Below are 16204 nucleotides of genomic sequence, written 5' to 3'. Positions count from 1 at the left end.
GAAGACCCTGGCGCACGTCTACATCGGGGGAGTCAGGCTGCAGCTGCTCCAGAACCTCTTACTGAGGCTCCGGCTGCACTTTTCCCCCACTTTCTGATCCAGGCACACCCTACCCCTGGCCTCCTTGTCAACCTCCTCCTGGCACTGGCCAAGATGGCTGTCGTCCATCCCAGCAGGAGGAAGCTGGACGTGGGAGTGGGGGGGTTCCTCTGCGACCAGGGGTTCCTATTTATGGTGCCGTCTCTGACCATGCCCCAGGGCAGAGTGCCTCTGGACGGTGCCCACTGACTCCTTTGCAGAGTGGAGGGCGCTGTCGGGGGTTCTCGGCTTGGTTTCCCCCTTTTGGATCTCAGATTTTAAACTTTAACCTTCACTCCTGCCCCTGTTTTTTCATTTGTGGTCCCCAGTATTTACTTGTGGCTGGCTGTCAGTGACTCCTTCCCCTTGCCTGAGGGGGCGAGTTTCGAGCTTTGGGCGAGCGAAGGCCCGCATCTCCCAGCAACCCCACGCTCAGCCCTCTCCACTCAGAGCGGGGCACAGGGACCGTTAGGCTGGCATGGAATCAGGGCAGAAGGCGTTGAAGGGGCAGGCCAGCACTCTTCCTCCCTAGAAGTGCTAATCCCTTGGCAGGCTGGGGCTCTGGGGATGCCAGGGGAGGGATGGAGAGGAGCCCTGTGTGCCCCAGACACAGCCTGAGGCTCGGGAGGAAGAGGACTGTGGCTCGCTAGGCTGCTCTGACATCTGGTGGCAAGAAGCCAGAGAACAGGAGAAGCCCCAGCGATTGGGACGGTGTGCGGCTCCTTTGCTGACACCTGCAGCACTGACAAAGCACCCAGGCTTTGTTCCCGGCTTTCATCCGCCCGCAGGAACAGCAGAGAGCAGCAAACCTCAGAGCTTAACACACAACAGCGAGACAGCTAAGTCTTGTGCAGCCCGGGGCAAAGGCGCCTCCACGGGGTTTTACGCACCTCTGCTGGCCACCTCCCGGCACACAGCTCTGCTCCATGGGCAAGGTGCAGCAGCTAACACCGGGTTCACAGCAGGGAAACCACAGCACTGTTGTGCAGGCAGCTGATGGCTCCTCGCGCTGCAGCTTGGCTTTAGCATGACAGTGATGTGGGTCAGTAGAGACCGAGTGGACTGCGTTGGGGGCTGGGACTCAGCTCTCCCGGTTCTGCCACAGCACGACCTTGGGCAATTCCACGTTCCGTCTTTGTGCCTCAGTTTCCCCTTCTGTGAAATGGGGGCAGTGCTATTGGCCTAGGATGACTGTCACCTCCATAAAAGTCAGCAGCTGCTTATCAGGAACTGCCATGGACCCTGGATCCCCACCGGGGCTCCTAGGCACGACTGCAGTACAGTAATAAATAACTGGAATGGATCCTGATGGAAGATCCGATAGCGGCACTCCATTCCAACTGTTTATTACTGTACTGAGGTCGTGCCGAGAGGCCCCATGCAGGATCCTCACTGCGCCAAGTACAGTGCGCAGAGCATGAATGAAGGAAGCCTTGCAATCTCACACTCAGCTGTACCATCACCCCTATTTCACAAATGGGGACACTGAGGCAAAGAGTGGAGAAGTGACTCCCCTGAGGTCCCCCAGCTCTTTGCTGGCAGATCCGGGAGTTGAATCCAGAGCTCCCAGCTCCCCATCCCTCTGCTCTATCTACTAGACCTTGTTGATTGCGTTGCCATGGTGGCCCCATGGCTTCCTGCTGGCAGGGCTGACTGAGCCCAGGACCCACGAGAAGTGCCGCTGTTCAGACTCCAATCCATTGCTCACCAGGACGGAGGGCGCAATTTCTTCTTAATTCCCAGGTAAACTTTCAGATTCTTGACTGGCCACTCTTTCTCCGGTCTGTGGCTCTGGGGAGACAGAAGGACAAGAGGGAGTCAGAGAGAGAAACAACCCAACATCGACAGTGAACCCACTGCCATGGTGCAGACGCATACAATCTGGATCAGCCTTCCAGTTCTGATTGCTGGGGACAGTCCATTCTGGTGAGTTCAGCTCCAGTGAGCAGAACTCTGAATGATGCCAAAGCAACACACAAAAAGATGAAGGGTTTTCTTCCCTCAACAACAGAAACACCCTTCTGGGACAGACAGACATGAATATAACGCCTTCTTAGAGACCAGCCTGCAATAGAGCACCTAGGGCAAGCAGATGGTGCAGTGCTGTTCTCCTGACTCACCCAGCAACCAGACCAGGTGGGTCCTATCAGTTCCAGCCTCAGGGTTTCAAAGGATTAAGTAAAGAGGAGGAGGAAGGGGTGACATAGAAGGTCTTGCTCAGAAAAGAACAGGAGGCAGCTCCTTATGTTTTGTGGTTCTGAAGTGTAAAGGTGAATGCCAGGAAGGAATGGGAGCGTGCGGTGTGTGTCTTGAGCGGAGAGTAGGGTTGGAGCTCTGCCACTCACAGACCTTGCTGAGGCAAATCCTGTCCTCAGATGTGCATGTGCAAACCCTACTGCTGGTTGGGGGGGAGGCCTGACCCGCATTAGGGTCTTGTTCACACTGCCCCCCCAAGCCATCGTATGTGCACTCCTGCTCTGCCGGGGCCCCATGGAGCTGGGATTGGGGCTGGTATCCCAGTGCAGTTAGGAGCTGGGATCCCACGAGCACAGACACAGACCTGTATTTAATGCTGGGGCTGTGTGCATACAAACAGAACGGGCCCAGCTGCGCCTGCTCCCCGCAACCTGTCTGTGACATCCCAACTAGCCTTACAGACCGAGACGGCCAACAGCCAGCGAGGCCATGGCGGCAGATGGAGCCGTACTCCACAAAGATCCCGCTTCCATGTGAACATCTCTAAGGACGCGGGCTGAAGGACAGCTGGGCGGAGGACGCAGGTTAGAGCCGCACAATGTGGGTTTTCCAGGCGGCGTCAGGGCCCCTTTGAGAGGAAGGAGCAGGGGTGAGAGGCATGGGTGGAACAGAGAGACATGACCCTGGCTGCTGGAGAACGGCCCCAGCCACACCCCAAAATCCAAACGCAATTCACAAACTCAGCCTCCCTCTGCCAGCCGGCCCCACTCGCCTGCTCCTCGCTCCATGCTAATGGAGTTACTGCCTTCACCACCAGGCCAGCCCTCCTGTACATCTGGCCCTGGTTCATTCCACAAACACCCACCAACAAGCCTGGATCGAGACCTAGACATCCTGGCCTGGAATGGCTCAAACCGAAATTCCAGACCTGCCTATGCAGAAGGCGGGGCCGCGTTCCAGGTGTGGAATTGTATGTTACAGGTGTGTTACCTACGAAAGAGCCACTTTCATGTCAGCTCATGCCGCGAGCCACAGGAGTTCAGCGATACAACGTATGCTACCTGTGTGGCATGCATATACACCCGACATCTGCTTTGTTCCACCTCGCACTCCGGGGAAGGTTGGGTTCGGATCTGAATTTTGTCACTGGCCCCCTCCTTCTAATGGCCCAAACCAAACTCCCAGACCTGATCTTTGGGCTCTCAAACCATCCAGCACTTGGCAGCTTGGGCCCATGGTTCCTATTTACTAGGGCTGGTTCTGAGTTACGCTGGGGCACAATTCAGTCTCCAGGCTGCTCCTGCTTAGGCCCCATATGAATATGGCTGATTATATTCATATGTACAAGACTCAAAGGGAGCAGTTTACACAGTCAAGTCTCAGGCACGTTGCACACACAGAAAAGGCGAATTGTAATTACAAAACCATCGATCTCACACTGAGCCACTTACAAAAGCGCCCCTGGGTCATGGTGTGGAGTTGGCAATGCTGATTACACGCAGGAAAGATCAGCATTGAACCATCAGGCAGCAGTGCCTGCGAGCGTCCAATCAAGGGAGAGGAATTGCTTGGGCTGATGTGTGTGTGTGTAAGTAGGAGTGATGGGACAGAACCGTCCTCTGAATGCCAGAACCCCCCCGCTCATTGGTAAAGTCTGCTCGACTGCAGAATAGCTCCCCCAAGGGAAGAGGGGGGGAAGCCCCATCAAACACGACATTGACACGGGACTGGACAAAGCCCCGAAGGACACATTGGGAGGGAACATTCCTGCGCTAGACAGGAGATGCGCTGAATGACCTACTAGTAGACTTGTTTCACCCATCGTTTCTATGGTTCTACAGTTATCCATGGTCCCTCAGGGCCTCCCGCCCCGGGACAGGCAAGCGGTGAAAAACTGTCTAACTCCCATTCATCATCCTTTCACGCCCTCCTGCCTGGGAACGTCTGCTACCACAGAAGGGCACTGCAGCCCGATGAGCTCCTCAGAGGGACTATTAGACCTCCCTCGTTAACCTTGGGAACAATGCCTTTTTCCTGATGGCCAAATGAGCGCTGGGGGTGGATTACAAAAGCATTTTCAGGCCCAGAAAGCTCAAGAATTCTTGAGGGGAACAGGCACTTTAATATTTCAACCACCCCTGCACATATGAGGGGTCCAAAATTGTGCCCACAGTGGCAGCAGCTTCACTGGAGGTTGTACCCCCTAGATCACCGGCTGGTGACAATCTGGTCAAAGCCTCCTCTTTCAATATTCCACATCACCCCTCACCCAGGAAGAAAGGAAGGATGGTGCAGTGTTAGGGCCCTGACCTGGGACTTGGGAGACAGGGTTCAATACACAAACTTCCTGTGTGACCTTGGGCAAGTCATTTAGCCTCCGTGCCTCAGTTTCCCCCCTGTACAAGGAGGGTAACAGCCCTGCCCTGCCTCCCAGGGGTGTTGCGAGGTGCTCAGATACTGTGGTAACAGAGATACAGGGGACTTTCGGCAAACTTGGGAAAGGGCCATTGGTAACAGGGTCAGGCCAAAGCCTGCCCCAGGGTAGATGCCTGGACCAGCATCAGAGCCCTGACTTTGCCTCTGATCCTTGGAAGCTTAGGCATGATTTTATTTTGGCAATAAGACACCCTGCTTTCACAAGTGCTGTTGCTTCTGGGATTTTCACGGAGCCCACTGTCTTTGCCCGTTCCCTAAGGTTGCTGGTGTAACTTCCCTCGCCATGGCAACACACGCCTGACCTCTCTCATTACAGCCGCTAGTTACAGTGCATGTCAGGTGTCTTTGGGAACACAGCTCTCAGGGTGGAGGGATGTGCACGGGTGTGGGTGTGTCCACACACAGCAGTCAAGACATTTCCATCGCTTACAAAAGACCACTGAACTCAGTGTGGGCTGGATCAGCCCCTAAAAAACCACTGTGGTATTCCACAGGAAGATCTATTGTTTTGTATCATTGTTACACAATACTGCTGTATTTTTTCCCATGATTTCCCTTGGTGATGGTGTGAATACATTTTTTTCGGATAAGGAAAACCATGTGCTCATGTGTCCCACACAAACACACCCTTGAATGTGTTTAGCAGCTGGATTTGGGTTTGACCCAGGGCAACCTTGTAAGGCAAGAGAGCAAATCAAAGCTCACAGATCATCCCGCTCAGCTGTAACACAACACACTTCTCTACTCACGTTTTCCATGGCAGGCATCCGCTGCTTCAAGGTCTGTTTAATAAAGGATCGGGGTTAAACCAGACACAGAGGATCACCCACAGACTGGGGAGAGGTGTGTGTGTTTTGGAGGGGGGCAAGTGCCACCCTCTGGGTAACCCCCTATTCTACCCCAGCTCTGCCACAAAACAGGAGGCTTGTAAAGCCAATGGGGATCTGCATCTCACTTCCCAGGGAGCAGGGCCCGGAAGCTGCAAGGATCTGTGCAGTGGGGCACAGGGACTTGGGCACTTGGCCACAAAGGGTGTGATCTCTGCTGCAATAAATGGGACTTGAGAATGAGAAGTAAATAAGGCTCCAATGTGTTATAATGAATCTGACAACACTGGCCCTTTCCGCTTGAGCCAAAGGAGACTCCCCATTAGCTGCTAGCTGTAGAGGACCCATGACACACAGTGAAGCAGCTCTGATTCCATCCAGCAGAGGGAAGTGGTGCACACACAGACTAGGCAGTTTGCTGCATAGGAACATAGGACTGGTAAGGACCTCCTGGGTCACTGAGTCCTGTCCCGGCTATCACAGGCAACTCTGTCATAAATTTAACAAGCTCCATCTTAAAACCAGCTGGGTTGTTGGCCCCACTGCTCCTGCTGGGCGGCTGTTCCAAAACCTCCCTCCTCGGATGGTCAGAAACTGTCTTCTCACTTCCAGACTACATTTACTCAAGCCCAGTTCATCCCCATTTGTTCCTGTGCCAACATTATCCTTTAATTTCAAAAGCTCTTCTCCCTCCCTGGTGTATTTATAGAGCAATCCAATCCCCGCTCAGCCTGCACTTAGGCTAAATCAGGCAAGCCCTTCCAGTCGCCTCCCCTAAGACAGGCCCTCCACCCCGCGATCATCCTCACAGCTCTTCTCTGCACCTGTTCCCCTTTAAATTCCTCTCTCTTGACCATGGGTGACGAGAACTGCAGGTGGGATTCCAGATGAGGTCTCACCATTGTCTTGCACACAGGCATTGATACATCCCTGTCACTTCTGGAAATACCTCGCCTGCGAACACTGGAAACGAAACCAGCTGAAATGCCTGCAGTCAAGTGCTACTGACCACAGCGTCGCCCCGAGGAAGAGCCCCCCCACCCCCCCCAGCGAGATCTTACAGCTACTGGTAAGGAGAGGCAAAGAGTCAATGCCAGAGGGGAAGTGGAGCCAGAAAACAGGATGCTCGCTCAGGTCGGCTTCGGTCAGCAGGGGTGCTGCAGGCCAGGAGGCATGGGAAAGGATGGTGTGCTGGGACGGGAGGTGGGAGAGGATTGTGGCAGCCCAGGGAGCTCACCCGCACTTCCTTGTAGAGCCTCAGGCAGCTGTGGTTCAGGATGAAGTATCGGTCGTGGAAGCCCGTGCTCAGCCCGAGCCCCAGAAGGTTCCTCTCCTCCCGGAACTTCATCATGCCGTGCTTGCTGTCGCCCACCCTGCTGGCTGGGGAGAGCAAAAGGGGGGAGGGCACAGAGCTGTTAGAGCCGGAGCGTGAGGGGTTAAACACACGGCTGCAGAGGGACACGGGCTGCAGCCCATGCAGCACCAGCCGGAGGGTAATTCCCATCCCGCCTCTAGCTGGCAGACAACGCACAGGGCCATAGGGCGAGACGAGGGATCCCAGAACCAGCCCCACTGGTCCCGTAATTGGCAAATGACGGTTTCCACTGGGAGCGGTGGCCTCAAGGAAAGGCAGGGACGGACACACACACACTCTCTCTGGGGCTCTGCAGGCCTCCCTTTGAGGGTTTCTAACCCTGCTCCCTTGTGTCCCAGGCTCTCTGCAAAGGAGTCTCCTCTTTCTTTGAGGACCATCTGGGTGCAGGATTCTACTCCCGCAATTCCAGGGCTCCATGTCTGGAGGATATCGAGGGCTACCCTGATGAACACTGCACCAGCCAGCTCTCTCGCGCTCTCTTTTGGACAATGAAGACAAGGGAGTGCAAGAACCCTGAGCGGCCCGGATCCTTTATACACTGAGGTACATCTCCGACATACCCCTGCAGTCACCTACCTAGATAGATGAGCATATTCTCCATGGACAGCTGCTTCTTCACCACCAGGAAGCTGTCCGTCCCCAGGTCGTGCAAGATAGGCAGGACTTTCTCAGAGTAGTGCAAAGGCCGCTCTGCACGGGGGAGGAGGAACAGGTGTATTAATGCCCCCATCCGGCTTACCCCCTCCCCTGCGACCCTGCTGACGGTGACCAAAGCTGCGTGTTTTAACTCAACTCTTTCCGAGCCTACTAACCGCCGCTTGGGGGAGGATTATCATTTTACATGTAGAGAGCCTCTTCAAGTGCTTTACAGACTATACCCAAGCATCTCTTCCCCCACCACCAGAATGCAGCCACCTCTGGGGTGGAATGTGGGTGGCTGTTCGACAGCCTATAGCAACACTACCCAGCTGCTTAGGAGAGGAAGTGAACGATATCACCAAGGCATCACGCATCTTCTCTGGCAAAGAGCGCCCGGGGGCTTTTAATGACCGCAGAGCTCAGTCCCTCAGCTTTATGGCTCATCATCAGCATAGCACCCCCTAGAACAACGCTGGGTAACTGCTTCAATGCAGATTCAGAGGAAACGCATCCGTACCACATCAGGCAGCGCTGAATTGTTTGTTACAGGTCTCCCATACACGCACTGCTTAGCTTGTGCGATCTGACAGAATCACATATCAGCCACAGAAAAAAATATAGCCAGCGGACCAGAAAATACTAAGGAGTAGGCCACACCATTATACTACTGATGGGAAATCAATAGTAAGCATAGTGCAGGGTGAATTAACTAGCCTGATCAATTAACAAACAGCTTTTTGAACAGGACAGTCAGCATTCACCTTCCTAATGAGTTCTCCTGTTCTGTTGTGGAGAGCCCAGCTTTCTGACAGAGCTGCTTGGCACTGTGCTGCCACTTGGAGAGGGGACGGGGAAGGCAGATGAGGAGAAAAGAGGTACTTGCAGACCATAGCCAGTGCAGCTTCTGGGTGCTGTTGCCCTCAGAGGGGAACAGGTTTAATGATACTCCCGTTTTTGTCAGGAGCTTGGAGATCAACGGATGAAAGGCCACGGATCAGAGCTGGGCGTCAGCAAAGGTTTGTCTTTGCCGCAGAGCTCACTCGGGATGGGCACCTGGGTCAGCCTTGCCCGGGAGTGAGAAGCCCCTCTGCAAAGCCTCACCCATGTTATTCTGTCTTCCCTGGTGTGTCTCCAGGGGGAATGATCCCAGCTTCTTCGTGCCGCAGATGCTGAGCCACACTATGGTTCTCTCCCAGAGAATTGTGGGAGGACTTGTCTGTCCTGGGCACATAGGGGGAATTGTGGGAAGGCGTTGGAGGACTATCAGCACTGCAGTGATTTAGTCTGTGTCCTCTGTAAAGTGGGTAGGTTACCAGCCCAAGTGAAAGACTCAGCTGGGTTTTAACCTATACCCCAAGGCGCACCCACTAGCCTGGGCTGAAAGCACCACTAAGCTCAGGTGAGACGGCTGTGTGTGTAGACAGGAGGGGGTCAGGGTCAAACCCCGAGTTAGAGCCCAACTTGGCTCTAGTGAAGACATGCCCAAAGAAGGCTAGATGATCATAATGATCCCTTCTGGCCTTCAAATCTGTACAAGCTAGTTCCCCATCATGGCCCCGATCCTGCCCCTGCTGAACTCACTGATTGTGTTGCCAGTGACTTCACTGGAAGCAAGACTGAGCCTTTAAAGGAGAAAAAACAGCGTATGTCAGCACTGGCCACAGTGTGAGGTGAGCTCTCCCCATGCGCCGTGGGAAGGCAAAGGGGAGGTGTTACTGCAGACGGATCGGACTTTAATGACACATGGCCCAGTCTAATGGGTGCAGGTGGTTTCCCCTTCCTGAAGGCAGCTCAGCCATCTGGAGGTTGGGAAACACTGCTGTTGATCGTTTGTCGGCTGCTGGCAATGAGCTCGTGTAAGGCCTTTACTGCCACTGGGATTTTCACAGCATGGCCGGGCAAAATCCAGAGCAGTCCTGAGTAGCTGCAGAGCACCCACCCATTCCACTGACTTCCCAGGTGCTCAGCTCTTTGCAGGATTCAGCCAACTACTTAGTATTAACGTGGGGCTTTTCATCCACGGATCTCAAAGCACTTTCCAAAGGTGAGTCACTATAACCCTCCCTGTTTAAAGGAAACCGAGGGCATAGCGAGGGAAAGGCCTAACTTCAAAGTGGCTAGTGATTTTGGGTGCCACAAAGCTGGGGAGTCCAGCTGGACACCTAGGGCCAGATAGTCAAAGGTATCGAGGGGCTTCAAAATGTTGAGAGGCACCTTTAAAGATCTGGCCCTCAGCACCTGGTTTTCAGAAAGGCCGAGCACACAGAGCCCGACTGAAGTCCATGTGGGCGCTCAGCACCTCTGCAAATTCAAGCCCCAAATGTGAGGATGGGCACCTAGAAACCAACCCATCTAAACTCAGTGGCTGCTCTGGAAATCACAGAAATGGAGGGCGGGAAGAGACCTCAAGGTCATTTAGTCCAGCCGCCTGCACTGAGGCAGGACCAAGTCAACCTAAACCGGCCCTGACAGGCGTTTGTCCAGCCTGTTCTTAAAACCCACCGGTGATGGGGATTCCACAACGTCCCTTAAAAGTTCCACAACCTCCCTACTATAGAGCTTAATGCCCCTGAGAGTGAGAAAGGTTTTCCTACTATCTGACCTAAATCTCCCTGGCTGTCGCTCAAGCCCATTGCTTCTGTATTACCTTCAGAGGGCATGGAGAACAACTGATCCCTGTTCTCTTTAGAACAGCCCTTCATGTATTTGAAGACTTGTCAGGTCCCCCCTCGGTCTTCTTTTCTCAATGCTAAACACGCCCACGTTTTTAACCTTTCCTCACAGCTCAGGTTTTCTCAACCTTTGATCATTTTTGTTGCTCTCCTCTGGGCTCTTTCCAATTTGTCCATATCCATCCTAAAGTGCGGCCCCCAGAACTGGACACAGTTCTCCAGCTGAGGCCTCACCAGTGCCGAGTCGAGCAGGACATTGACCTTCCACGTCTTATGTACAACACCCCTGTTAATACACCCTGGAATGACATTACCCTTTTTCACCACTGCACCACATGGTTGACTCACGTTCAATTTGTGATCTACTCTGATCCCCAGGTCCTTCTCAGCAGTACGGCCGCCTGGCCAAGTTATTCCCCGCTTTGTAGTGATGCATTTGATTTTTCCTTCCTAAACTAAGTGCTTTGTGCTTGCCTTTATGTTCGATCTAAGTGACTTGCGAGGTCACAAGGTCAGAGCCAAGACTCTCCCGACGCCCTGCTCTAGTCTGCTCGCCGGGGCCGTGGCAGGCTGTCCATCCAGCTCTCGGACCCACTGCCCCGCCCACTCTACACCTGGCTGGTTACCATTCTGGGAATAAGCCTCTCTCCCGCCCAGACACCGACCTGCTTCCTCCCTCTCATTCACTTCGAAGCAGCTCCAGTACTCCTTCTCCTTCATAACAATTTTCCTCCGGTCCAAGATCTCGAAGGTCAGCTCTTCTGCCGTCATGGTGGCTGGGATCTGAGGCGAGGAAGAAAGAAGCCTCTCTCATGTCTGCGTCATGGCAGGTGATGTCTCCAGATCCCCCCGCCCCTCAGTGCAGGCCCGAGCATCCAGTGGGGTACCAGCCCTTCTGACCAGGAGCCACGGACCTTTGCGTTCATCCTCTGGCTAGCGGGCAGCCCTCAGAAGTGGTTTGCCAGGGCTGCGCCTTCTGTCAGGGCAGCCAGAGGAAGGCTCTAGCTCTGCTGTTGAAGAGACCAGATTGGAAATCCTATCTGTACTTCCCCACACTGGCATGTGCCCAGCTTCCAAGCAGGCTCCTCCGGCTTAGACTCCCCTCATCCCCCGTGCCAAAAGTCACATGCGCCCGGGGGTAGAGGTGGAAGCCCCACGCACCCGCCTGCCAGAGCAAGCCCAGCGCTGGGGCTCAGAGGGCAGTCAGGATGCAATCGGCTGCCCCATCTCGTGCTGGCTGTCTGGAGCGATGGCGAGCGGCACTGTGAAGCCCCAGCCCTTTGGATCAGAGTGAAGGGAGCATCGTGTGCCACCACCCGGCTTCCCCTTCCTCGGGGTGCACAGCCAGGGCCTCTTCCCTTCCCACCGCCCCTGCCCTTGCCTCACCTTGATGTGCTGCTCTGCTTCCGTCTTCTTCTCCTCCAGATACACCGTGCAGATGAAGTCCCCGGCTTGCTGGAAGGAAACAAGAAAGGGGCTTTTACCAGCAGGTTCCCGTTTACTGCGGGGCACTGACACTGGTGAGTGTGAATCCCCTCCCGGCCTGGCCTGCCACACCCCAGAGTTAATCTGGGTGCAGAGATCCCCCTCAATGCCCTATGTTATTCACTGAATAACCCGCCAGCACAGGGTGGCTGGCCCTTTAAGGGGAGAAGGGTCCCAAGCCCTACCTGTGACACACTTAACTCCACAGGTGGGCAAAAGGAAGGTCACGTGATCGGCGGGTCATGTGATTTAACCAGGCCACTGCTCAGCAGGCAGCTCACCCCGTTTCCCACCAAGCAATTCAGCACAGCAATGAGTTTCGCCGTGGTCCCACCAGAATAGACGGCGCCTGCCTGAGCACCCCCCGCTGGTCAGCAGCAGCAGCGACCGGCGCCGTGAGAAGCCACCAGCAGGAAAAAGGAGCGTTTCCAGCTGGCTTTGTGGCGGCACAGCGGTGGTCTATCCGGGGATGCTGAGGACAGACCCAGGGGCTGCTGAATGGGAGGGGGAAATAGCTGAAAACGTTTCTTCCAACGGGCAACAGGGGAGTGGAGTATGCTAGCTGGGACCTAACAAGCTGCCCCCTTCTACCGCCTAGGATTCTGGGGGTGATAGAAAAAGGGGATTTGCTCTTGGGAACGTGAACGGGCAGCCGCAGCGCACACAGTGCCGTGAAACCGGCTGTGTCAGAACGGGAAGCAGCCTCTACAATCAGACCATGAAAGCGGAGAGCGACCCTCCCGGGTTAGCTGCTGGAGGAGACTAACTGTGTCTGCCTGGCCCCTTCGGAGTTCCTGAGATCTTAGTTTCCCAGAGGATCTCCGCAGAGACCGGAGCGAGTGTGTGCAGGTGAGATCTGCCCCTCCTTCACCAGCGGGCGGACGGGCCGGCTACCTGGGTTCCACTAGACGAGCCGGCTATCCGCATCTTGATGATGGCCGTGATCTCGTCCTGCTGTTTCCTCATCTCTTGTTTGTCCACCTGCCGGGGAGAGAAGGCCAGAGCCATCGAACCCTCCACAGCCCAGCAGCAGAAATGCCAGATGGACAACTTCAGGCGGGGCCCAGCTCTGGGGGGGACACAGACCTCCCCCATCAGTTCCTGGCCCCCTGCCCGTCACTGAGCTGTGCTGGTCTGGAGTCACCCACCTGCCCAGCTCCACCGACCAAGGAAAGGCACTCAAGAGCCTCCACCAAATGGCGTTGAACTCCTAATAGGCCTTCCCGTGCTTCTCCCCACCCGCTCCGATGTGGAGTGGCTAGCCCATGCCATCACGGCTTCGCTGCTATTGTTACTCATGCCAGCTCAGGTACGTCTGTACGTGCTGCATTCACACCTCCTGACTGCAGTGCAGCCGGACCCACTGTGTCGTCAGTGTCTCTCCTGGATCTGTGAGACGCGATCCCTCCCTCCACTTGCCTCCAAGCAAACTGGACTTCTCCAGCATGGCTCAGACACAGCCATCCTCCCCTCATGGATCCCCCAAATCCAGCCAGTCCTATCCAAAGTCACCCTTCTCCCAATGGCCGGGCTTTATCTGCAGAGGGTGCTTTATAGGATCTGGTGGCTAGTGCATTGTATGCCCAGAGCCAGGTGCTGAGCGGCGGGTGGAAAGAGAGGCTGGAGATCAGAAAGATGACAAAGGAAAAATCATCCTCGTGGAGGAAGCCCCCAGGGTAAAACAATGGGTGCGAAGGTGCCATAATAACAGAAATCATGCCGAGCTCTTAACGTCCATGGATCTCAAAGCACTTCACAAAGGAGGTTAGTATCATCTGTAAGATGGGGAAACTGAGGCACGGGGAGGGGAAGTAGCTTGCCCAAGGTAGTAGAGCAGGCCTTCTGAATGCTACGTACGCTAAATATGACCACGTAGTGGCTGATGAGATCCTCCACCACGCGCCCCGCCTTGTAGTCCTTCCCGTCCGTCTGGAAGAGCGTCGGCCCGAAGACGATAGCCAGGTTGTGTGTGTTCATCTGATTCATGTCGGAGAAGTACTGGACCCTGCGGAAAGCCAGCACATTAAGGACAGCTCCTCCCGGAGCTCCAGCTGCCTCCCTCTGCCTGGCACAGAGCGAAAGAGGAGTAATGCTCCCATCTCCTTGTACCTTGTCCCCGCCCTGCCCCAATCGTCCTCTCATGACAGTCAGGGTTTCCATTTCTGGGGGGACACTCCATGGGTTGCTGTGTGTAGTGCTCTAGGCCCAGATCCTACTAGGTACTGATCTCAGTGGGAGCCAGGCACCTAAATACCTTATAAGGTCTGGGCCCAGGCTCGGCTCTCTAGTGGTGGGGACCCTCTCAGCCACAAACACCTTGCTCCACCTCTGACCTGAGGCAAACCCCCAGCCGTTGGGTGAACGGCTCAGGGACGCTGTCGGGTCAAAGGAGCCAGCTGCTGCTCACAAGGGATGGGGTTTGGAGCGGGTAGAAAGAAGTTCCTCGCTCCCCAGCTTGTCTAAGGGAAGGAGCTGTCCTGCCTGACAGATCCAGACAGACGTAGCCAATGGTTTTAGTTTATTATCCATGTATTGTGTGATGTTATGATTAATCAACATCTTAGATCATATATATTCATTGTATGTTAATTAGAGTTCATTTGTAGGATTAAAGAAGTATAAGAGTGATCAGTATTTAGAGGAACCATGTACTAGACATTAGTCAGACAAACCGAAACGCAAAAACCTGTCAGCTGAGGCCTGCAAGAGACAAGAAATGCTGACGTGAGTCAATGACGGAGAAATAAGCCGAAACAGGATGGGAAAAGAGGTACTCGCTGGTAATATTGTGAAAGTTTAGCCGGAAGATTAAATTTAAATGATAAAATGCTGTAACAGCAAATATGGTCTCCAACATGTGTCTTAACCACACAATAAAGGCGGTACGTCAATGTTAACGAGAACCTGCCCAGCCTATAGGGGTCCCTGGTGTTTCTGGGGGACACAGACCAGTAGAAAGAGAGGGTTGGCACTTCCAGGTACATGCGCAGAGTGTAGCTATGGACGGAGTCACAGTATAAAAGAGGGTGCCCAGAGCAGGGAAATTGAGCTTCCCCATGGAAAACCTCCAGCAGGAATCATAGAATCATAGAATCATAGAATATCAGGGTTGGAAGGGACCCCAGAAGGTCATCTAGTCCAACCCCCTGCTCGAAGCAGGACTAATTCCCAGTTAAATCATCCCAGCCAGGGCTTTGTCAAGCCTGACCTTAAAAACCTCTAAGGAAGGAGATTCTACCACCTCCCTAGGTAACGCATTCCAGTGTTTCACCACCCTCTTAGTGAAAAAGTTTTTCCTAATATCCAATCTAAACCTCCCCCACTGCAACTTGAGACCATTACTCCTCGTTCTGTCATCTGCTACCATTGAGAACAGTCTAGAGCCATCCTCTTTGGAACCCCCTTTCAGGTAGTTAGAATCATAGAATCATAGACTATCAGGGTTGGAAGGGACCTCAGGAGGTCATCTCGTCCAACCCCCTGCTCAAAGCAAGACCAATCCCCAACTAAATCATCCCAGCCAGGGCTTTGTCAAGCCTGACCTTAAAAACCTCTAAGGAAGGAGATTCTACCACCTCCCTAGGTAATGCATTCCAGTGTTTCACCACCCTCTTAGTGAAAAAGTTTTTCCTAATATCCAATCTAAACCTCCCCCATATCCAATCTAAACCTCCCCGCCCAGGAACCATGCCCGCCTTGATAATCAGTCCATGAGAGGGCCAACAGACTCTAACCCCATCGAGGAGAATGTGAGCATGTCTGGAGTTTGTTAGTCTCTAAGGTGCCACAAGTCCTCCTTTTCTTTTTGTCTGTAGTTACTTATTTTTAGTAAGTGTAAACACTGTGACATGTATAACTTTGTTGGTAACTTTAATAAAACTGCTAAAAGATCAATGTTCTTGTGATTGTCTGTGTCACTTGCCTATGGTTTCATGGGTTCCTATGGGCTCTAGATCGAGAACAGAGATAACGTTGCTGAACGTGAGACTGTAGCTGCCAGAGCAGAACCCACTGTAGTATAATTACCATTCAATAAAACAAAAAGCTACATAGACATGGCCGGTGGGACCCATTAGCCATTAAAGGTGCCTGGCTCTTTGAAGAGGAGGCAGAAGAACCTGTCCCAGGAACTCTCGGAAAGACAAACACTGCTCTGCTGATCCTGAGTCTGGCCTTCATCCTAACAACACGGTGCACTTCTGGAGCCTCCTTTATATGAGGGTCTCACAACCCCCCTGTGCGGAAGTTCACTACTAACATGCTTGGGGTCACACAGGACGTTGGTGGCAGAGCAGGGGATTAAGCCCAGGTCTCCTGAATCCCTGGCTTTAGCCCCTTCCCCTCCACAGCCTGTTAGAGAGAGAACGGCCCTTATCTCGCTGCATCACAAACCAGCAGGTAAACCCAGCGCCTCTTTCCTTAGCAGGGAGCCCTGGTGAGTGACGCTCCGGCTGGGTGGACCCAGGCCTTGCATGCTCAGCTGGCAGGACGGGGCA

At 54.0% G+C, this 16204-nt stretch overlaps 1 protein-coding gene across 13 annotated transcripts in view; it reads right to left on the bottom strand.

Annotated features, from left to right (window-relative positions):
• ARAP1 (ArfGAP with RhoGAP domain, ankyrin repeat and PH domain 1) overlaps positions 1-16204 on the bottom strand; it is a 232190-nt gene that overhangs the window by 15399 nt on the left and 200587 nt on the right. For 11 of the 13 annotated variants that reach the window (XR_012157524.1, XR_012157517.1, XR_012157522.1 and 8 more), the window contains 8 exons: positions 13566-13713; positions 12603-12689; positions 11610-11678; positions 10889-11006; positions 7489-7602; positions 6775-6917; positions 5460-5492; positions 1787-1869 (listed from right to left, as the gene is read on the bottom strand). Coding sequence is in view for 3 of the 13 variants with exons in the window: in XM_073333741.1 (XP_073189842.1) it covers positions 1787-1869; positions 5460-5492; positions 6775-6917; positions 7489-7602; positions 10889-11006; positions 11610-11678; positions 12603-12689; positions 13566-13713 (795 nt within the window). In the remaining 10 variants the exon portion in view is untranslated. The remainder of the gene's footprint in view (positions 1-1786; positions 1870-5459; positions 5493-6774; positions 6918-7488; positions 7603-10888; positions 11007-11609; positions 11679-12602; positions 12690-13565; positions 13714-16204) is intronic. The other 2 variants (XR_012157526.1, XM_073333749.1) reach the window with 1 other exon arrangement.

Source organism: Lepidochelys kempii, chromosome 1 (assembly GCF_965140265.1).
Source record: "Lepidochelys kempii isolate rLepKem1 chromosome 1, rLepKem1.hap2, whole genome shotgun sequence".
In the NCBI taxonomy this organism is placed as follows: domain Eukaryota; kingdom Metazoa; phylum Chordata; order Testudines; family Cheloniidae; genus Lepidochelys; species Lepidochelys kempii.
The sequence above is the reverse complement of the archived record's forward strand: the minus strand, read 5'-3'. Positions and strand labels throughout refer to the sequence as shown.